This window comes from Mustela putorius, unplaced genomic scaffold (assembly GCF_011764305.1).
Source record: "Mustela putorius furo isolate JIRA1106 unplaced genomic scaffold, ASM1176430v1.1 tig00000580_pilon_pilon_pilon, whole genome shotgun sequence".
Taxonomy (NCBI): Eukaryota; Metazoa; Chordata; class Mammalia; order Carnivora; family Mustelidae; genus Mustela; species Mustela putorius.
The window spans coordinates 4500431-4521726 of NW_025421423.1; the positions used below are offsets into that span (position 1 = coordinate 4500431).

Here is a 21296-nt window from a genome sequence, read left to right on the forward strand (position 1 = left end):
GCAAGTGCCAACCTGGCATCACTGTGCTGGGCTTGAGTCAGAGCTCCGGGTCTTCCCAGCTCTACGCCTCAGCTTTCCCCCACGAACTCAGCTGCAAAGCTACCTACAACGGGCCTGTGATCCTGTGGAGAGCAATCTGGAAAGAGCTCTGCAAACTCGGGGGCTGCCGTACATAACAGTGGCTGAAGGGCAGTGGGCAGAGAGGTCCTGTTTGGAGCCGTCCTGGAGGGATTGGGTAACTGCTGTTGAATCCTGGCTGGTTCGTCTTTCAAGTCTTTCATCTCCCTGAGCTTCCTTGTCGGTAAGAAGGGAGATGAAACCGGGTCTTACAAGATTGCTTTGAAGCCGAGGTGGGGAGATGACAAGCGACACCTTTCTCATCCTGAGGACCTCCATAGCCCACCTGCGGTGCTGTGGTTTCACGGAAAAATGCTACGGAAGTGTGGTTAGAGCGAAGGCAAACTGAGTGGCTGAGTGGTTGGACTTGGACCTGGAGGGCCTCAAGACGGCCCCCCCACCAGGCTGAGTGACCCAGGCAAGCTGCTTACCCACACTCCTCTGTAAAGGTGAGAATACATACACCTCCTAGAACTCAGGATGAGTGAGTTGTCTGCTGTGTAGTACCATGCCCAGCACACAGTAATTGCTAGAATTACTGCTGATAGGGTCCTGGACAATTTACTTCAGTGTGCCAGGCTTCTGCCCTCCCCAGCTTCAGTTTAGTTTTGGAAGCTGGGGACGCCTCCTGTGGACAAAGTTGCATCCCGGGTCTGGGAACCAGGAACCTATCCACCAGAGGCTGGAAGCTCCCGGCATCCAGACTTCTGCATCCACTCCCCACCCTACCCTGCCCCCCAGATCTGTGGTCTTATGTCACCTGCTGGGACTTGAGACAATGAAGGGTGGTTAGACTGAAGGCCCATGAGGCCCTGGTGTCCATTTTGGAAGGAACTGCCTAAAAATGGTCAAATAGGCAAAAGATTTAGGGCTCTGAATGGGCAGGCCCCACTTATGGACTGGAGTCTGTCTTAAACCTGGGGGGTCAGAACCACCAGGCCTTTTTGCAAAGGCTGCAGCAACCTGGGGGAACACATGCACCCAAGCCACAAAATACAAAACCCTCCACGTGGGGATGAGCTACTCGATTGGACTCTGGAAGCTTTCACGATGACAAAGGAAAGCAAACTCAACTTTTCATTCCATAAAACACTTTATTTAACTCTTGTTTTAGAAATCTTTTTGGTACAGTCATTTCATTTAATTAAATACTTCTTTGATACAGACAAATGTGATAAATTACAACCTGAAATTTTATTCCGTAAAAAAAAAAAACAACACAAAAAAACCAAAAAAACAACCCAAAGAACAATATAGTAGTGCAGCATGAACCCCTGTGGAATTTCTACAGCTTTTCAATATACCAAAGTAACAAAATAGCTAACATTTATATAGCCCATACTATGTGCCAAGTACTGTTTTAAGTACTTCACATACATTATGGTAATCTGCCGTAACTGCTCTATGACGAATGTAGAATATTACAGCAGATGAAAAAGCTGAGGCAGAGAAATGACGTAATTCATCCAAGGTCACACAGGCTGTTAGGCTCTCACGTCTATACTCTCAGAATTGATCAATGTGGAGCCTTTGGCTAGTGATCGTTGCTCTTCTAAAGATGAATTTAGCTTTTAGGGTACTTGACTGGGTCAGCTGGTAGAACATGAGACTCTTGACCTTGGGGTCATGAGTTCAAGCCCCATGTTGGGCTGGAATTAAAAAAAAAAACAGTTAAAAAAAAATTTAGCTGTGAAGATATGTTGAAAAGTGCTTTACGTTTATTCGTACTTAGGCCAACAGGTAAGTAAGAAACTCTAAGACTGGTCCGGGCCACAAAAGGGCTAGGGTCCATGGCAGAGGAAAACCACGTTGAGGCTGGCAGGAGGGAGGAGGAAGGAGGTGGGGGTCAAGGGAAGCGCCATAGCCATGACATCTGGCACAGGACTTGGACACAAAGCAATTCTGTCTTACGCTTAGTAGGAGCTTCCCTAACCAAACACCAACACTAACAAAGCCGATGACTCAGATGACATGAAGAAACCAAACTTACATCAGACGCACACCCATGAGTGAGGACATCCTCTTACTTTAACATCTTGTTTACTCTAGCTTCAGACTTCAGGCTTGGCTGTCCACACTCTTAACGATCCCAGATCACAGAGGCCAAAATCTAGTATGCTTTCTTTTCCTATGACAAACATATTTTACTGTCACATCTCAGTGTGCAAAAATATAATAAATCATCTTTGTAAAAAAGTACAGAACATCCTTGCTATGGGTCCCGGAGAAGGTATGACTAGCAAAAATTTACTAACACAGGACAGTGAATGCACTGATTTTGGGAACTACAGCGATCCTGTTCTCATTATGCTATGAACCTAAATTAATCAACTTTAATGATGATACAGTTAAACTATAGTGTACCAAGGCACACTATAACTCAAAACTTACAGGCAAAGCAACAATAATCTAGAGAATTATAATTGAAATCTTTTGATGAATGTGGAATTGTACCATTTTTATATCTTAACACTGGTAAGACATGGAATAGTTACAGCATAAAAGATATTCCATTTTTCTTCAAAAGTAGATGAAAAGGAGCGGTGCATGGGGAAGTGGTTCAGATTCAAGATTCAAGTGCATTTTTCTTTTAATCTCTTCTGCAATAGATTTTAGGTTTCTTTTTCAGTTTCAAAAGTGAGTCTACAATCTGTAAAAAATGATACTAACGAATATAGCATAAAGGCCTTTATAAAAGTTGGATTATACCAGCAGTTTGGTGACATACTGGTAGAGCTGTTCTGTAAAAGCTGCAGAGGAGAACTTTTCCTTCACCCTGGCTCTCCCAGCCAGTCCCATTGTGGCTTTTAAGGAAGGTTCATGGATGAACTTTTCCATCGCTTCTGAGAAGCGCACTGGGTCAGGTTCACATAGAAACCCTGTGACGCCGTGGACGACGGACTCCAGGGGCCCACCCGAATTCACAGCAATGACTGGGCACTGCATGTACATGGCCTCCAAAGGGACGATGCCGAAGTGTTCATTGCTCGGTGTGTAAAGCACACAGGTACAGCCATGGAGAAGTGCGATTTTCTGTGTGTCTGAGAAAGACCGCAGGAAGGTCACACACTGTCCAAGGTTGGACTGTCGGACCATTTCCTTCAATTCCTGATAGTGTTCCACATTCTCCAGGACTCTTTCGTCATAACCGCCGGCCATGATTAGATGAACCTTGTCCCAATCCTGGGATGTCAACCTTCCACGCAGTTCTTCTAGGGCTTCCAGTGCCAAAGTCAGATTTTTCTTCCTTTCATATCTGTTGATGGAGAGGAACAGGTATTTCTTCCCCTTGGGGACAAGGCCATCGAGCTTCTCAGGAACAGCGGAGTCAAAGCTGGTGACATTCAGAGATGGGTAGAGGACATGGGGGTCTATGTGAGACAGGGACTTGAATGTTTCCTTAAAAACGGCAGCTGTAAACCGGCTATTGACCAAGATGCAGTCCGCCATGCCCGTGGTGTATTCCTCTACCCAGTCAATCGGCGCCCTGTACAAGCGTTTCAGAAAAGAATCTCTCCTGGTGAGAAGCAGATCTGGGAAGTGACAATAAAACAGGATTTTCTTGCGCCGTCTGGCCAGCTTGAGCACCGGGATGCAGGCAGACACCTAGCCGAAGCAAAAATCAACAGCAGATATGGACTAGTCAGCTGAGCTTCAACCAAGTCAAAAGCATGTCCACCCACCCTGCCTGTTGGTCTGTGGGCTCATCACGGGCAATGCCTGATTCTGCTTTGTGACCTCCTGGACTCTCACCCAATACAACGCCTCGTGTATGGAAGGCTTGGACCCATCTGCTGGCTGTGTGCTAAATATTTAAAGCTGTAAGTCCAATGGTTTTCTCTAGGACAGCATGGCTCAATGGAAATAAAAATCTAGTAACTGTATGACAATATTTTTAAAGGATGAAATTAAAAAAAATTTTATCTAAAATATTATCATTTCAAAATGTATCATTATCAAAAAAGTTAACAGGACACTTTACGTTCAATTTTGCCACATAAATCTTTAAAACCAGATGTGTAATTTACACTTATACCTCATCTTAGCTCAGACTAGCCACATTTCAAGTGCTTAATAGCCACAGAGTCTAGAGACTATGCTACTGGACAGGGCGGCTCTAGCAAGTGTCTCCTCCTAAAAAAGTGGAGTGCAGGCTCTGGAATGAAGACTGCTGGCTGTGTGACCATGAACAAGTAATCTTACCTCCTTCTCTGTCTGTTTTCTATTCTGTAACATGGTGACAACTGTAGTTCAAAAAACCCCTGGATTGTCTTGTGATTGCTAAATGTACCGGCATGTGTAAAATGCTCCAGAATTTAGCACACAGCATGCGCTCAGTAAATGTTAACCATAACTGTTACTAAGCATGAACGACATGCTGGCATTACTAGAGATGTTCTTGTTGGGTAATCTTTACAGGTTACTTAATCTCTAGGTTACCTCTCTGACCACTTGAAGAATCCTGCCAGATTTATCTGAAGCTTCTTAGAAGGTAGCAGATCTGGTACAAAACCCAGGTCTCCCACTTCCAAGTTCAGGTTTTTTTTTTCTATTCTCTAGTCTCAGCTGCCTCATGCTGAATGACTGGCTACAAATGCAGGATGTCTAGAAATGTCCACATTTCTTAAAAAAGGGAACAGTTTCTGGACAAGCAAGGAGGATCAAACTAACTCAAGCATGATAAACACACAAATACAAATGTGAAACCATTTCCACCTATCAGTTTGGCAAAGATTAAAACAGTTTATACATCCACTGTGCACCAGAGCAAAATGACAGAACTTCTTTGAAAGGCAAATTTGGCAACCGCTATTGACATTTAAACTCTCGGACACTATTTCTAGGAATTTATTCCAAGGACAAGCAGACAGAAGAAGAAAAACAGGTACAAGGATGTCCATTTCAATACTGATCTATTTGCATAAAACTGGCCACAATGATGTCCTTTAACAGAGAATGTATAAATTATGATACTTTTAAACAAGAGCAGATTTTCCAGCAACCACTGAGAACCATGAAGTGAAGCTCTAATATTGATACATAAAAATGTCCCAAATAGAATTTCTGATGAAAAAAAGGGCAAGTCATCAAACAGCAGGTGTGTCATAGTCCTCACTATTACAAATAAGATGCATCGGAGAACAGATATATCTGCTAGTGTAGCTGAAGGCAACTTCTGGAAGGATGCATGGAGGTAAAAAAACCTGACTTCTCCCAAGACGAAGAGGGAGCCACGTTAAAACTTTAACGGGGGATGACATGTTTCACTTGGTGTTTTTAACACAACACTGCGGACGAGGTGGGCTGTCTGCAAAAGCTACACACAGTGGGATGGATGCATGTGGCCTGGAAGTAGAGTCAACATAATTAATGCAAAGAGGGGAAGACCTACGAGTTACTCATTAGTAAAGGTGACTCAGGGTTGACTGCTAATGCTTGTGTTTCTTAGAGCAGCCCCAAGACCCAACTACTTTGGAATCGCCCAAAGATCCCAAGCGAAAATGCAGATTTCTGGGCCCCAACCTCAGGACTCCAGGATGAAAGCTTCTGGGGGTGGGGTCCTGTACCAACGTGCAACTTTAATGTGTCCACACTACAGTCCGAGAACCAGTCTCACGCCCAGTTCTCTCCTCTCCAGATCGGTTCCGAGCTCTCCGAGCCGCAGGCCGGGAAAGCTCACGAGAGGCCATACAGGGCGTCCTCCCTAGAGGGAAAAGGAGGCGAGGCGAGGGTCGGGCGTGGCCGTACTCGTGGCCGCCTCACCTGGTCGCACACGACCACGTCGAACTCTTCATCGCCGAGGAACAACACGTAGAGCGCCAGGAAGATCATGCGCACGTAAGCGCAGACCGCGGCCCCGCGGCCTCCCCAGCCCAGGCTGCGCGGGAGCCAGTCCCCGGCGCAGCGCACCTGCAGCTCGCGACTGTCCGCGAAGCTGTGGCTGGGATCGTAGTGCGCCGTCCAGACCTTGACGCTACATCCGCGCGCCTGCAGGGCCAGCGCCGCGTCTAGCACCAGCCGCTCGGCGCCGCCCACGCCCAGGTCCGGGTGCAGAAACAGCACCGACGGGTTGGGACCAGGATCCTCGTCTTCGCCCAGCCTCTCCGCCATGGTCGAGAAGCCCCGCCACCGCCCTGCGCTCTACCGAGCTTCCGCGCATGCTCCTTCCCGGCTCCCAGCGGGCCTCTGCCGGGCCGACCACGCCTCGCGGCGCTGGCGTCAGTTGGGCCACATCAGCGCAAAGCTGCGGGCGCCCTGTGTCTGCCAGAAGAAATTTCCCGTCTGACCGTGGGTATATCCGCCCTTTGGTAGGGATTAGACTCTATGAAGGACGCTGCGATTCCACGGAAGGAGGCGGAAGGTCTGTGCTTCCCACACAGCGGTTGACCACGTCGCCTGTAACAAAATTTGTACAGGCATATGGTGGGACAACTCAGGCGTCCCTGGAGCCGGCGAGGACCCTGCGAGGGGTCTGGGGGCGGGGCCTGAGCCAGCCCCTCCAGACGCCGGTCCTTTGAGGAGTTCCCTGACCGCTTCTTGGACGTCAGTTTCAGCGTCCAGCGCCTTTCAGTCTCCAGCATGGTACGGCGGCTTCCCTACTTACTTCTCTACAGCCTTCCCTCCTTGATCCCGCTTCTCCTCTTCGCCCTGTCACTGGCCTTCCGCCTGGCCCTCCGCTTGTAGCACTCTTGCTTTCCCCAGCCTCCCCTGCAGGTGCTGGTCTCGGTCGTCAGGGCCGGGGGGTCGGGGGCGCGTGGCGGGGCGCTCACCAGCTTGTCCACTTGTCTCTCTCTGTAGCCTGGTCCGACCCCCAGTGGCACTAATGTGGGCTCGTCGGGGCGCTCTCCCAGCAAAGCAGTGGCCGCCCGGGCGGCCGGATCCACGGTCCGGCAGAGGTAAGGACCCCCGCGACCCTCTGGCTGTGGGCTCGGAGAGATGGGGCCCAAGAACTCGCTGGTCCAGAGGAGGAGACCCCGGGATGAAAAGAGTCACAAGGGCACACCGAACCTCAGGCGACGTGGCCGTAGGTGTTGTGTGTCTTGAGAAAGCGTCAGTATTTTCTTGTAATTACTCAGTTTGGGGCACCTTGGGGCATCCTTGTAAGAGGAAAGCCAACAAACTGGAGTTTGTTGTCTCAGAGACAACTTTGAGAAAGCTGATGTCATTCCACTCGTGTGTCTCGATCTAAGCTTTGCAGTCACGTTTTGATCTGCAGGTCCCCATCACACACTGTCACTTGTCCCATGCAAAACTCGGTGTCTTTTCATTCTAGCTTCGGCCCCAGTTTTATCTCTCTTACTTCCATCCGGCACTACTACTATACATTCATTTCCCCAAGGCCTAAACTTCAGGGTCCTTGTGCGCTTTTCCTGTGCCCTGTCGTTTAGTCATTTGCAGGACCGAATGGCACAGGAACAACTTCTCACCAATGGATTTCCTTTTTCATGTCCATTCTTCCAGTTTAGCCCAACTTCTCTCATCTGGGTGTTTGCATTTCCTACCTAAGTCTTTTCTCCAGGTCATTTCCGCTCCAGTCTGCCCTCCCCTCTGATTCTGTCACATATCTTCTTAGTTCCTATCTCATTTTCTTGTTGCTGAACTTGAAAAAAAGGGTGGATACCAATGTTCTTGGTGTTGCTTGAGCCCACCTGCCTCTCCTCCTCTCTGCTGATCGAGCAACAGTGAGCTTATTACTGCTGAACTCACTAGGTGACCCCTCCCCCCACTTCTGTTTATTCTGCTAGACTAAGCTCAGGGGTTCTTGAGGCCTTCCCTGACTTGGAAAGCAGCAGCAGCTGTGAGTTTTCTCTTTTGCTGCCAAAGCATTTTGTTCATGGGGTTATAATAGCATTCATGTTTCCATATTTATCTCCATTAGATTTGGGCAGAAGTGGCCCATCATCCGTATCCAGCTGTAAGACTTGACAGAATAAAGGATGAATACATGAAGGAATCAAGCCACCCTGTAATCTTAGGATTTTTGAAAGAACCATAGGGTATAGGAAGAGGGAGGCAGTTACACTGTGGCCAAAAAGAAAGGGTAAAATAGACCCCTAACAGAAGCTTAAATGATTAAGTGGGCTCTGTTAACTTCTCCCTGGCTTTCCAGTGGAGGAATGGGGGATATTCTGAGTACATTTGGTATTTCCAGTTCCTGGTTATCAAATCCTTTGCATGTCCCATGTGCCAGTAGGTGTAAGAGATCTTACAGAGCCTAGACTGATTTCTTTGGGGCTCATGTAATTCCAGAGACTTTGAGAACAGGCACTGCAGTTGGAAGGCTCTGGGAATAGGGGAAAGTGCATGGGTCCTAGTCCTGGCTCAGCTGATGACTTATCATGTCCACATGGGTTTACCATCTAGCTCAAGTTCCTTTTAACGACCAAGAAGGAAAATTTCAGGTGCCTACCTCACAGCTTAAATGATGTATATATAGCCTTGTGTGTGAAGGCTCTTCTAAGTGTGAATTGCTGTGTAAATCCCTGTACAATTATGTTTACTGTTTTCCATCAGTTATCTCATAGAAACAGTGATACACATGGACTAATGAGTTCCTGGCCCACTATGTAGTCTGCACTAGTTTTTGGGGTAAAGGCCATGGCAGGGGGAGGTGGGGATTATGACCAGAGTTGGAAAAGCAGTGAGAAGAGATGGTGTAATAGGGTTTTCACTTCTAGTTTCTCCCTGTGTTCTCTGGTGGACGGCACGAGCGCTAGTGGGCTATTCCTGTGAGCCTGGGCTGCCCGTGTCACGCAGCTCATCTCACAGACCTGGATCCCCTGTGAGGAGGACACGTTCTGGTTGGGGTGTTTTCTGCACTTTTTTACACCCTACTTCTACCCAAGATCTATGGTATATCAAAATAGTGAATATATTCAAAATAGTGAAATATATAAAAAAAAATCAAGTATATAAAAATAGTGAAAACAGATTATAAAATAATTTTTTATAAAATGTACACTCTATTTTAGGACCTGGATGACAATGAAAGCTTAATTGTTTTTTTCTCTTTGGTAGTATATACAGTCACTTAAAAACATTTTAATGTAGTCATTTTAAAATCCGATTATATGGATTATATGGATTCAGGGCTTTTTAAGCAGGGGTTTATTACTTGACTTCATGAAAATACTTGAGAAGAGAATCTGAAATTCAATGTTCAAATGAGGTGCCCATGTGGATGGGGTGAGAACTGGGTTCACTGCCGAGCTTGGCTGCCTGCTGGCTGTGTGGTCCCAGGCACTTTACCTAACCTTTTATGAGTCCGTTTTCTTCATTTATGCATTGGAAATGGTGACTACTTTCTGGGATGCTTGTCTTCATTAACATATGGCAGGTACTAGGTCCTTGGTGGTTATCACGATCAATGAAGTAAAAGCAAGAATTTGGGGAGCGGGTCTAGCAAAGAAAGTTTTTTTTTTTTTGTTTTGTTTTGTTTTGTTTTTTTAAACAACGTAGTGGGAGCGTATGTTTAAATACTATAGTAAGGGCTTCTGAGAAAAACCTTTTTGTACTATTTCTTTTTTCCAGAAAAAATGCTAGCTGTGGAACAAGGAGCACGGGGCGCACGACCTCAGCAGGCACTGGGGGCATGTGGCGATTCTACACAGAAGACTCACCTGGGCTCAAGGTGTAAGTGTTGGGGAACAGACCTTGTGTTTCTGAGCGTCACACATGTGTGGGGGAGTGCAGTGTCTTCCACTGGTGGCGTTTGCTCTCATGAGATGTACCCGACAGCTTCACTCGTGCCAGGTGGGCTCAGTTTGGTTTGTCTGCTTATCAGTCATTTAGTTCAGAACCTGGAATAACATCTCCATGGATTGGATGAAAGCAAGGGAAAAACCTGCGTGCAGCTGTGTCAGAATTAATGACGAGAACAGAGAGAACTGGAGGGGAAACTGCTTAATGAGATGAAATTGCTCCTCATTTGCTGTTCTTGTCCCACACTGAGAAATAGGAGTAACCACTTGAATTGGAGCTGGGTGATTTTTAAGAGCTCTCCTGGAGGCACAAGCTGATGTTATTACAGCCTAAAGGGAGTGTCTGTATTAGGCTGTGTTACCAAAAGTTCTTTGCCCCCCCCTTTGCCTTTGGTGGGTGGTGGGTGACCCTGGAGGGTGAACATAACCACTGGCTTAAGTTCTTTGGTCCGGGAGTGCTATTAGGTGACGGGACATGGGCATCCAGAGTCTCTAGGCCTCGCTCGCCTCACTTTCCGTCCATGGTTTCTTGTACCACGTGGCCGAGCTGGTCCCACACGTCTCTTTGCACGAGGCTCCCGAACACCCCTGCTTACAGCTGTTTCCTGCTTGAACCCAGTGCCTGAGGCATTGGCATAATGACGCACTCCTGTTCTCAGAGCCGCTCGGTTCACAGAGGCTGTTACCTGTACGTGGAAGACAGCCCGCAGGGGCGGGAGCTGCGTCTTCGGACTGTTCAGTCCCATGCTCTTTCCGTACTGCTGCTGCTGTCTAGCAGAAGGAGACAAAGTCAGATTTATTTGGATTAGTTTCATTAACTCATAGCGTGGCTTGGATCACCAGGGTAGTTGACGAAGGCTTCCCTGAGATCTGGTCTTACTGAGTGATTTTTTTACTGTTCTGTTGTGGTTGGATGGGAATGAGTTTCGGAAAGTGCTCCTGGGGTTGGGGTTAGTGAGTTGGTGGCGTGAAAAACCCTTTGGTCTTTGTTTTGAGGTAATCTTTGTGAGTATTTCAGAGAGAAATTGTGAATTCCCTCGACCCTCAGGGTCTCCAGGGGACTCGCTGTATACACTTCTCAGTCAGGCGGTCAGACCTCTTCTGGGGCGTCTGGCCTGCGCTAGCTCTCGGCTCTGTGCTTTCCAACAGCCGGGCTGGCCTGCTGCTGCTTACCGTGTGAGTCCCCCCAGGATAGAAGCTGTTCCTTGAAGTGTCATCAGCCACAGTTGATCATCAGTAAGATAGATGTTTTCGATGAAAAGACACAGTTGGGAATTTGTATCCACAGATCCATATCTTGGAGCTTGTCCTGGTTCTTCCCAGGAGTTGAGAAAAAATTTTTTCAGGCCAATAATAGCATCTCCTGGGACCTTACTATAACCCTGCATTGTGTTCATATGAACTTATTTAGTACCTCAGCAACCCTGTGGGAGAAGCACTGGGATTATTCCCATTTTACGGTTGAGGAAAATGAGGCCAGAGAAGGTAAGTAACAGGGCCACAGTCTCTGCTCGTGGTTGACAGAGCTGGTTCCCGAATTCCAGCTCTCTGGGAGCTGTGCTCTCGGCTTTGTGCTTTGTGTCTCCTGTTGCTCTAACGTTGCATGCACCAAAGGAAGGGAGTGATTAAGTGTAACTCCATGAAGATTACTTCCCATGTACTTTTAAATTTGTTTATTCCCAGAATTGTACACGTTTTGGAAGAACAGAATAGTGTAGCAAGGACTTTGATCTCTGTGCATTGTCTTTTGGCCACTAGTGGACTCTTACTCCACTGCTCCATTGGGTTACTCCACTGCCTTCGCTGTAAAGATTTCTGGGGTCTTTTCTGTTGTCCACTCCCCAGTTGTATCTGGGAGGTCAAATGACGTCTTGAATTCTCCAAAACCAGTATTGGCAGGAAGAGTCACAAAGGAGGGCCCCATAACGTTTCATCAGAGTCCCATTCACAGGTTATGTGAGGTCAAGGGCTTCTCCCTTTAAGAAACCCATGTACTAATTCTCAATTTGAGAAGCATTTGATTTAGTGAAGGGCTGTTGAGTAAAACCTGTCTCCTTCCTTTAATAAACTCATACGTGGAACTAGTTGGGAACCTTAGAGAGAGAGGGAGAGAGAGAGAGAGACAAGCACCATACTCAGTGGGGAATCTGTTTCCTTCTGCCCCTCCCCGATTGTGCATGCTCTAGCTCAAATACATAAATAAAATCTAAAATAAAAAAAAAGAGAGAGAGAGAGAGACAAGCAATATATATCAAATCAGAAAACCGAAGTTCAGATCTTTCCTTTCTGTTCTGGCTGTGTGTTAGGCAAGTGATCATCTCTGCGCCTCAATTTTCCTTGTTATAAAATGAGATTAAGGGCTGCCTGGGTTGCTCAGTGGGTTAAGCTGCTGCCTTTGGCTTGGGTCATGATCTCAGGGTCCCAGGATCAAGCCCCACTCCAGGCTTCTTGCTCAGCAGGGAGCCTGTTTCCTCCTCTCTCTCTGCCTGCTTCTCTGCCTATTTGTGATCTCTCTATCTCTCTCTCTCTGTCAAATAAATTTAAAAAATCTTTGAAAAAAAATGAGATTAATACTTGTTTTCCCTGGGTCATGAGTTTGTTGATCAAGTAAAAACACTTTGTAATTTACAATGTGGTATGTGTCTTTGTATGCCTAGTAGATTTTAGTTAGACAGTGAAGGTTGCCTTTATAAATATTAATTTGAAATAATAGTTTGGTAATTGGGTCATTGGCACTTAAAGAGTTTGGGAAATTTTTCTCATTTTTTTATTATGGAAAATATCAAAGATATGAAATACTGAAATTAGACTAGTGTCTCTAAGACATCAAATCGTTTTATTTGTATATATTTTAATACATTTTACTGAGAGATAAGGATTCCTCCTAAGTAATCACAGTGCCATCCCTGCACTGTCAAAATATCCATAATAATAATTTGAGGAATAGTATTAAATGTTGTAAATGATATTCTTGGATGAGTCTTAGGTACTTCCCCTGCTTTATTCCCTCGTTACAGCTATAATATGTATTATTACTCAGAGTAAGCGTGCCTTCTCTTCTTCCTTCCAGTGGCCCTGTCCCAGTATTGGTTATGAGTCTTCTGTTCATCGCTTCTGTATTTATGTTGCACATTTGGGGCAAGTACACTCGTTCATAGATTCGGCTGCATCCATCTGTCTGTCATCTGAAGAAGAAGGAAAAAAACCCAACGTATCTTGGACCAAAAGCATAGTGATTTTCTGTTTGTGAGAGAGAAATATTCTGTAAGCTTATTGTTTTACAGGGAACTTAACAAGAATTGACTTTAAGGAATCAGTTTTTTTCTATGACTAATAAACTTTTTAATTGATTTATACCAAGTCTCATGGCTGATATCTGACTGCTAGAGCCGGTAGTCTCTCTGCCTTTAGATTTGTAAGTATGGAGAAAACACTGGGGGAGATTGTTTTCTTTGTTGGATTAACAGTTCCTTATTTGACCATGTAGTCACTCAAATCCAAGATCCTGTAATTGGCCATGGTTTACTTTCTTCCAGGTACGTCCTGGTGATTGTAATTTTGTGTGTTTGTGATTATTAAAGCGTGTGCCTGTGACTCCATCAGGAAGATCTGTGTTCAGAGGCAGCTGGTACCCAGGGAAGAAGACATAGGGATCATAAACCAGATATCTTGGATAAAATGTTTGTTCATTCTGTTCTTTGTCTCTGAAACTGTAGATAATATGTTTGCCTCTTGTCTCTCTCAGTTCTTAATTCTGTGAGTGCAGACCAGAGATTTCCATTGATTTCTCACTAGTCGCTAAAACTGTTCTGAAAGAATTTATTTGGTAAATTGGATTTATCAAATAAAATTTTGTCTTCATTTGGAAAATTTTCATTTGTAATAATCAGGGACAATAATTAAGGGACCTTCATAATCAGAGTGAGATACCAGCACTTCTGAACTGAGTTGTTATAATTCCAATCCAAAATAAAATTTTAAGGTTTCACTTAGCTTATGTAGCCTTTCTGGGGATAAGCATTCAGTTTCTCGTCGACCCTAGGAAACACCCAGTGTAGCTCAGTGTGCATGCTCCAGGAGCTCAGGACCCTGAGCCATGATTTCTAAAGAGAGATCCATATGAAATGCCCTGATTGTTGTGCAGATCACAAAATGTAGAGGTGTATTAGTTGAAAAATAGAGAATTTAAAAAATCTCTTTCTCAGGTCCATTTAAGGAAAACTTCATTGAACAGTTAAACAGCTTCGTTAGTGTATTTCTTGAGTCCTGGCTGCGGAGTAATTTTAGGTCTGGGGAACCAGGTTTAAATGATGAGAAGTATGTGTCTTTTAAACAGATTTCCTAAGGCAGTATATGGGCGAGCATGCACTTGTAAATCCAAATAAATGGCAGATTATTGGGGGAAAATGAAAAACTGGCTCCCTTGGATCCTGGGCACTGCTCATCGCACGAAAAGACAGCAGCTGTCTTCGTTTTGAAATTCAGGGGAAAGAGTCAGTTTCCCTTGGAAGAAATTAAAGATTTAATGGGATTTTTTTTTTTCCCCCGATACTCAGGTTGATGGTTCCAGTAACAGCTAAAAGTTAGGTATTTAATTTGCAAACGAAATCTCTTCCTCTGTCTAGAGGGGTGTCTTTTTCTCTGGGGGAGATGCCGAAGCCACTTGGAGGAGCTGTTTGCTCTTGGGGGTATGTTCTCTTCCCTGCAAGATGCTGGCTGTTAGCCCCGTGTGCCTCATAGTGGTCTCCAGTGGACTGACAGCCAAAAGTCATGGGGCTTTGGGAGCTGGCAATTGATAGGGAAATGCTAGTTTTCAGTGGTGAGCAGGGAGATGCTTCATTCAGCAGAAAGAAAATTGGTGGTTGGGTATAAAATTGTACAACATCTATTATGTTACGTAGCTGCTTTTGGCTCTGATGGTACAATGCTAATCCCGTAGCTGAGAATCTCAGTGTTCAAGCTGTTCCTTTCTCTTTTCTTTCTCAGTTTGAAAAACTGGGCTAAAATACACATACCACAAAATGCGCCGTATTCGCCGTCCTTAAGAGCGCAGGTCAAGGGTACTGAGCACGTGGCGTGTTGTGAAGCCGTCACCACCTGCCATTTCCAGAACTCTCATCTCGCAAAACCTAAACTCTAAACCTGCCAAATAACAACTCCCCTCTCCCGCACATCTCCCCTTAGCCTCTGGCAAACCACCCTTAGAATTTCTGTCTCTGAATTGGACTCTCAGTGCCTCGAATGAGTAGACTCATTTTGCCATTTTGTCACTGGCTTATCCTACTTAGCATCATGTCCTCAAGATTCATCCAAGTTGTAGTGTGTGTAGGAGCTCCCCTTCCTCAGCCTGTGAGGTCAGTCTTTTGAAGGCTGAATGATGTTCCATTGTATGTATATACCACCTTTTGTCTTCCTTTCTTTTAGAGATTTCTAGAGTGTTCCTTCTTGAGTCCTAGGCGACCATATGCCATTCATAACAATTCTGAAAGCCTAACAAATTAAATCTTTACTTGCATTGTCTACCTTGGCCCAGAGAATTCTCAAACCCCCTTTGCCGTGGGCTCTCATTCTAGCCCCTTCTGAGTGGCTACGAGAGCCAGCTCCTGCTAAGCAGAAGTGCTGAGAGATTAGAACTGGGAAGATGAATTACAACTGCAGTGTGGGTGGAGCCTTTTAAATCATTGGGGAAAGACCCCAAGAGTCCCTGAGACTAGTGAGGGACGGAAAGACTAGGGCCCCTGCGTCCACTAGTAGCCTGAACACATTCCAGTAAAACTGGGTGTGAGCTCTGTTCCTGGGAGAGGGGGATCCTGCCAGAGCTTTTGTTTCCACACCTGGCTTGGTCTAGACTCCAGTATTTCTTCCAGGGGCTGATGTCATAGAAAGAATTGAAAAAGGCATTCTGAAATGTTACAAGTGTTGGCATCAAGTTAAAATGGAGGAAAATGTCTACAGAGCCGGCTTTATTCAACAGAAAATCCCGTACACTATATGGAGTTTTTCTGGGCACAGTGTCCTGCTCTTGATTCCTGCAAAGTGCTATGTCACCCCTCACTTCAAATGCTGCAGGAGGAGGGCTCAGGCCAGGACCAAGTAAGTCTGTTGGACTCTGGGGCCACTACTCAGTCATCCAAAGTTAGTGTGCTTCCTGCCCCATCTTCCAGACGTGGAGGTGTGCTGACCTGGGTTCACGCGCCGGGCCTGCGGTTTACCCGTTGGGAGATCGTGGTTGGCCCCCTTTCTTCCTCTGTTCTCCTCTGGTTTGTCTTTTGTGTCACTGCCCATGGTGTGAGGATTCCCACCAAAAAGGATAAGTGAGAGAGAAGATACAAGAGTGCCTTGTTAATTAGCTAATGGTTAACAAGTGCTGCTTTTCTTTTCTTTCTTTTTTTTTAAGATTTTATTTATTTGAGAGAGAGAGCACGTGAGAGAGGGAGATCAGGGCAGAGGAAGATAGAGAAGCAGACTCCCCGCAGACCAGGGAGCCCAGTGTTCAATCCCAGGACCCGAAGGCAGATGCTTAACTGACTGAGCCACCCAGGTACCCAACAAGTACTTCTTTTCAATAATTTCAGAGATGGAGGTTTCTTATTGAATCAGCAGGTAAATGAATTGACTATTTGCCCTATTTTACACACTAGGAAACAGAAGGTCCAACCGCCCAGCTTGTAACTCTAGGTCTGGGACCTACTGCCACAGGCTCCTTGAGCTGGAACCTGCCGTCGGCTCTAGGAGGCAGAACACAATGAAAGGGGCAAGCGTGTGATGATCCTGGCTGGGTGGGCCATCAGATACTGGTGTGGCAACCCCTGGTCCATCCCTGAGGTGTCACTGGCAGGGAGCCTCCCTGACGGACAGCTGCGGGAGCTGGTGTGTGGGGGGGACACCTCTGTGACACACACCAGGGAACTGGGAAACATGGGCGCTATTGCCCTGGGCATCCTTTGCCTCGCCTATTGGTGGCCTTTGTCATAAATCCAAATTAAATTTAGGTGAGCAGTGAGGTATTCTCACCAAGCTCTGACCCTGCTACAGGCTTGAAGAGCCCGACCCAGTTCACTGCTCCTTCTCTTTTCCTCCTTCCTTCCCTCTCTCCCCCTTCTTCTTTGCTTCTTCCTCTCTACCCTTCTTCCGTTCCACCCTCCCCTTGCTCTCTTCTGGTCTACACAGCTCAGACTCCTGGGCTCGCGTGTGCAAAGAAGCAATAATCCCAGGAAAGTTACTAAAAAAATCATTCTGGGTCTGGGGCAAACCTGGACTGTGGGTCACCTTACTTCGAATCTACTGCTATTTTCTACTCTATCTGACTGGAGACTTCTGTTGTCCTACAGGAGAGCTTGTCCCTTTTAGGAGGTGGGCATAGTTAGCCCCGAATTGGAAGAGTCACATACCTGGCCTCCCAAGGAGAACAAGTTCCAAATTCCTTTTCCTGGTGCCAGACACTAGCCCTCCCGACCCGCTGGGCCGCGTCTGCTCCTTCCTCTTCTGCACCAAGCCCCCCGCCCCCGTGCTCTGCCCACCACATTTTTCAGCATTACTGGTTTTAATTTCCTCTACCATCCCCTTTGCAAAAACTTCTTTCCTGATTTAATTACTACTTCTCTTAATTCAATTTCACTCTCTTGATTGTCATTAAACTCCCACAATTGTTTCTCCAAAGAATTTAACAGTGAGGCCCTCTGCTTAGAGATTAATTGTCATCATTTCGCCTTCAAACACAGGTACTTTCTTACTTCTCTTCAATTATCTCCCAGAAAAAGGGAAGTGACTGTCCTTCTTCTCGGGGGCCTCTCTGAGAACAAACACTGCTGGGGGCTGCCTTTTGAGAGAGAGAGAGAGACAGAGAAAGCGAAGTCTCATAGATTTTTCTTTCACTTTCTACTGACTCTAATCTCAGGATCTGAGAGGAGCCTGAGAGCCCCAGGCTCCTCAAGGGCTCAGGCTGGGAGCGGGTGGAGCGAAGGCTCCAGAAGAGGCAGTCCAGCCTTGAGAAATGAGGGCTCTCTGTCAGGAGGGTGAGGAATGGCAGCAGGGGCTAGCTCGGGCCTCAAACATCCTGCCCAGTTGGGGTCTCTCAGAGGAACTAAGGCTGTAGCTCAAGGGAACAGAAACACTGCGGGCTAGAATTTCCCTTCCCTGGAGTGTCGCTCTCAGGACACAAAGCCTCCATGCCCCACGCTCCCACTGTTCCCTCATGGTCTCAGTACACGACCCTGACCTTGAAGAGACCTACCCGGCCCTCAAACTCTGTTTTTGCCAGCCCTCAGTGTCTTCTGTCTTTGTGGGCAAACCTCAAAAAACAGTTGCTAGGGGAGGGGGGAGGATTCCAGGTGGGGCTGCCGCGAGCTTCCTGTATGATTCAGTTGCTGCCCCTTCTGCCCTGCCTGGGTCTGAGACCCGACCCAGCCTGGCCCCTAGGAGCTGTGCAATCTCCACGCTCCGCTACCCGGAGCCTCGGTTCCCTCGACTGCAGATATTCAGACATCATACCGTGTGAAAGGGATAAAGAAAGACCTGTGTTTCCATTGTGTGAGGGCAAATGAAAGAATTCAACTCAGGCATTCAGCACAGTGCCTGGCTCGTAAGAAGCCTTCAACGACAAGTAGTCACAATGAGTATTCACAGTGAGTAACATTTGGTCCTGGAGGTTGTAGAATCCCCATCTTTTAGTACCGAAAAGAAAATTCCAATTCCAGCCTCCAGTTTGAATCTGAAGTCATCTGCTCGGTCTCTGCTTGGATGCTTCCTGCAATGGGGAGCTCACTGCTCTTCGGGAATCCCTGCCTTCTTTGGGCCATTCTGTAGATGCCAAGTAGGAGCTCCATTTACAGGTCTGATGAGCTTAAACTTTCTAACTGCAGGGAACAGGATGCCTTTCCCTATTCAACTGCTGCTGGAGGACTGAATGATTGGAGGATAATCGAGCAGATAATTCCATAATGTAGTCTTAGGTGAGGGTTCCAGACTCCCGACTCTCCCCTTCCCTGGTTCCTGGGACTCTAGGTCAGCTGAAGATGAGACTGGGGCTGAGGAGGAGCCCAGCTAATCCAGGCACATTTTATAGACAAGGCCTTAAAGATCCTCAAAGAATCTTTGAAATCACCCTTTCACTGGGTTCAGGAGCACTCATAAATGATACCGTCTTATGCCTGGTTATTCATGCTCGTTAAATGTCAGAGTAAAGAGTGTAGAGTTCACGAGGGGCCCCGGCTCTTACTCCGGGGCCGCTTGGCTGCATTTATGAAGAGAAGTCACTGGGGTGTTTAATATAAGCTACCCGATTTGTCTAACATTACCAGCTTCGTGTCACACGCTCTTGTGCAATTGTGACAGTACCAGAATGTATTTTAAGTCCCCATTGTGTCTATTTAATTTTTATTTAAAGGAAATGATTTTCACTGTTTAAGGCAGATTTTCTAATGTAAATGTACCTATATACCTAGGAGTGAGGAATTAGAAATGTGCTGTCGCATGCACCAAGGCGACAAGGAAGTGACTCAAGGATAGCACAGTATAGAAGGAACAACTACTCATTCATGGCTCCATTAATGTACTCATTGTAGATCTATACTGTTCTCCCAAGACTTATGATTTGCACAGCAGCGGAGTCACATTTCTGTGTTTACATAAAGCTAAATTTATTCTCATTTCATGCTCAATTGATGTAATCATATTTTAATGACATATGTTATATAGGCTTCTAGAAGGTTTGGATTGGCTCTTAGAACTTAATTTGGCCAATCCTTCCTGTTACAGATGAAAACATTGAGGCCCAGAGACATTAAAGGATTTGCCCACCATCACATTGGTAGTGAGCACAGGGCTGGGATTCTAGCCTTGATTGTACACATTCAAACGTAGCGCTCTTTCTACCATCCCTTACTACATGTGTATGTGTCTGGCTTTCAGGTGCACACCCGCACCGGAGGGAGGACACACTCACACATAAGCATGTTTACGATAAGGGTGTCTGACTGCAATGTTTGTCAGCACTGACCACCAGGATTTTTGGGGTCCAACTGGTGCTTCCATGGCTGTTGCCTTGCCTCCCTCTCTTGAATCCCAGCGTTAGCTGTGGGGGAATAAAAAACAGAGAAGCCCTGAATTGGAACAGCTGGCCTTCAAACCATCTGTCACTCTACCTCTCTGGTCCTCAGTTCCCTCATGTATAAAATGGAGTTTTTTCCCCTACCTCCCCAGCCCTCCTCCTAACTGCGGTATCTGTTGTATCTAAACCAAATGGTACTGGTTTAGAACTCACCCCCGGTATAGTGAGATGAGCTTCTTTAGTGATGATAAAGGTTCCCCATCCTCTAGCTGGAGATTTTGTTTATGTTGAGTTAATCCAACTGCTGGATCAACTTGCTATCACCCAGGTGTTGCCCCTGCCTTGGGCCCATTTGATGAGGAACCACAACCCTCTTTTCTGGATTTCCCCTCATGGGCACAAAAAGCACCTACACATGCGTTGCAGACTTTCTAGAAGACTCAAGAAAACAAGAGAGTTTTGCATCATTGTGTTGCTTGTTTTCCCTTGTTAGAACATACTTCTTTAAGGTTCACCCCAGAAGTTACCTGTCTCTCACTTCAAAACACAGAATTACTTAGCTCATCTATTCTCTATCATTGAGGAATTATGTTTTGCCTCAACAATGACCTGTAAAACAATGTCTTAAATATGATTTAGGTTTTTCTCCTTTGTGAAAGGACTTTGGAGATAGGCATCCTAGGGCTGGTGCCATAATCTCATCAATGTCCTAAACTCTTGTCTTTCTGTTTTGCTATCCTTAGCACTAGCCAACGCTCTTCAATCAAGCTCACCTCAGGACTACAAAATGGCTGCAGCCACACCAGTCATTACAACCATGTTTCAGGCAGAAAAAGATGGAAGACCAACAAAGAACCTGCCCATATAGTCCCATTTTCAGGAAGAATTTCCAGAAATCTTATCTAGTTTCTTCCTTTATACCATTAACCAGAAGGTAGTCATATGACCACTCTTCTCTGGAAGGGAGGCTGGGAAATCTAACTTTTCAGCCAGGCACTTTGCTACCTTCAACAAAATCAGGGCCCTGTGTAAGTAAGAAGAGAGGAATAAACTTTGGGTAGGCAAACCAGCAATGGCTGCCACAGCCCCTGACTCTGTTCTGGGCCTCCCTTTGCATAGCCAATGACTCATTGCCTTAAAACTAAGAGGCCATCACACTGCTGAAGGGAGGGAATGGGGTACTAGCAATGGTTGGCACTTTCATCTGCTGTCTCCATTAAAGTCTCTGAAAGTGGAAGGGCCAGGGGAAAGATTTATTTATTTCTTTATCCCCAGCCTCCCAACCAGGATTTGAAACTGACCATCCTGCTTTGCTTTGAACAGAAGAAGTTACGGTTTTTTTTTTTTTTTTTTTTTTGGATTCCTGTTGTGCTGCCCAAGGATTGTCTGAGTGTCACTATGTCTCCTAAAGCTGTGGGTTCAGCTGAAGA

General features: G+C 46.1%; 2 protein-coding genes and 1 long non-coding RNA gene across 3 annotated transcripts; 2 read left to right on the forward strand and 1 right to left on the reverse strand.

Annotated features, from left to right (window-relative positions):
* Window positions 1–1191: 1191 nt before the first annotated feature.
* ALG2 (ALG2 alpha-1,3/1,6-mannosyltransferase) lies at window positions 1192–6311 on the reverse strand. The gene is made up of 2 exons (XM_004747689.3): window positions 5881–6311; window positions 1192–3723 (listed from the first exon to the last, which is right to left on the reverse strand). Exons 1-2 carry the CDS (start codon window positions 6226–6228, stop codon window positions 2821–2823), a joined length of 1251 nt encoding a protein of 416 aa, XP_004747746.1. The 5' UTR covers window positions 6229–6311; the 3' UTR covers window positions 1192–2820.
* Window positions 6312–6525: 214 nt separating this feature from the next.
* Window positions 6526–13174, forward strand: SEC61B (SEC61 translocon subunit beta). The gene is made up of 4 exons (XM_004747690.3): window positions 6526–6699; window positions 6916–7013; window positions 9649–9750; window positions 12889–13174. Exons 1-4 carry the CDS (start codon window positions 6697–6699, stop codon window positions 12974–12976), a joined length of 291 nt encoding a protein of 96 aa, XP_004747747.1. The 5' UTR covers window positions 6526–6696; the 3' UTR covers window positions 12977–13174.
* A 4531-nt stretch (window positions 13175–17705) lies between these two features.
* LOC123392492 lies at window positions 17706–20939 on the forward strand. The gene is made up of 2 exons (XR_006607219.1): window positions 17706–18442; window positions 20610–20939. It is a non-coding gene; the product is annotated as an uncharacterized LOC123392492 (long non-coding RNA).
* The last annotated feature ends 357 nt before the right edge of the window (window positions 20940–21296 follow it).

What these genes read in the sequence shown, in the direction of transcription:
- ALG2 (XM_004747689.3), bottom strand. Translation starts at nt 6,228, where the DNA reads ATGGCGGAGAGGCTGGGCGAAGACGAGGATCCTGGTCCCAACCCGTCG. An exon ending in ACGTGGTCGTGTGCGACCAG is followed by an intron (nt 3,724 to 5,880) that starts GTGAGGCGGCCA and finishes TGCTTCGGCTAG; the next exon opens with GTGTCTGCCTGCATCCCGGT.
- SEC61B (XM_004747690.3), top strand. An exon ending in GGATCCACGGTCCGGCAGAG is followed by an intron (nt 7,014 to 9,648) that starts GTAAGGACCCCC and finishes TCTTTTTTCCAG; the next exon opens with AAAAAATGCTAGCTGTGGAA. An exon ending in GACTCACCTGGGCTCAAGGT is followed by an intron (nt 9,751 to 12,888) that starts GTAAGTGTTGGG and finishes TCTTCCTTCCAG; the next exon opens with TGGCCCTGTCCCAGTATTGG.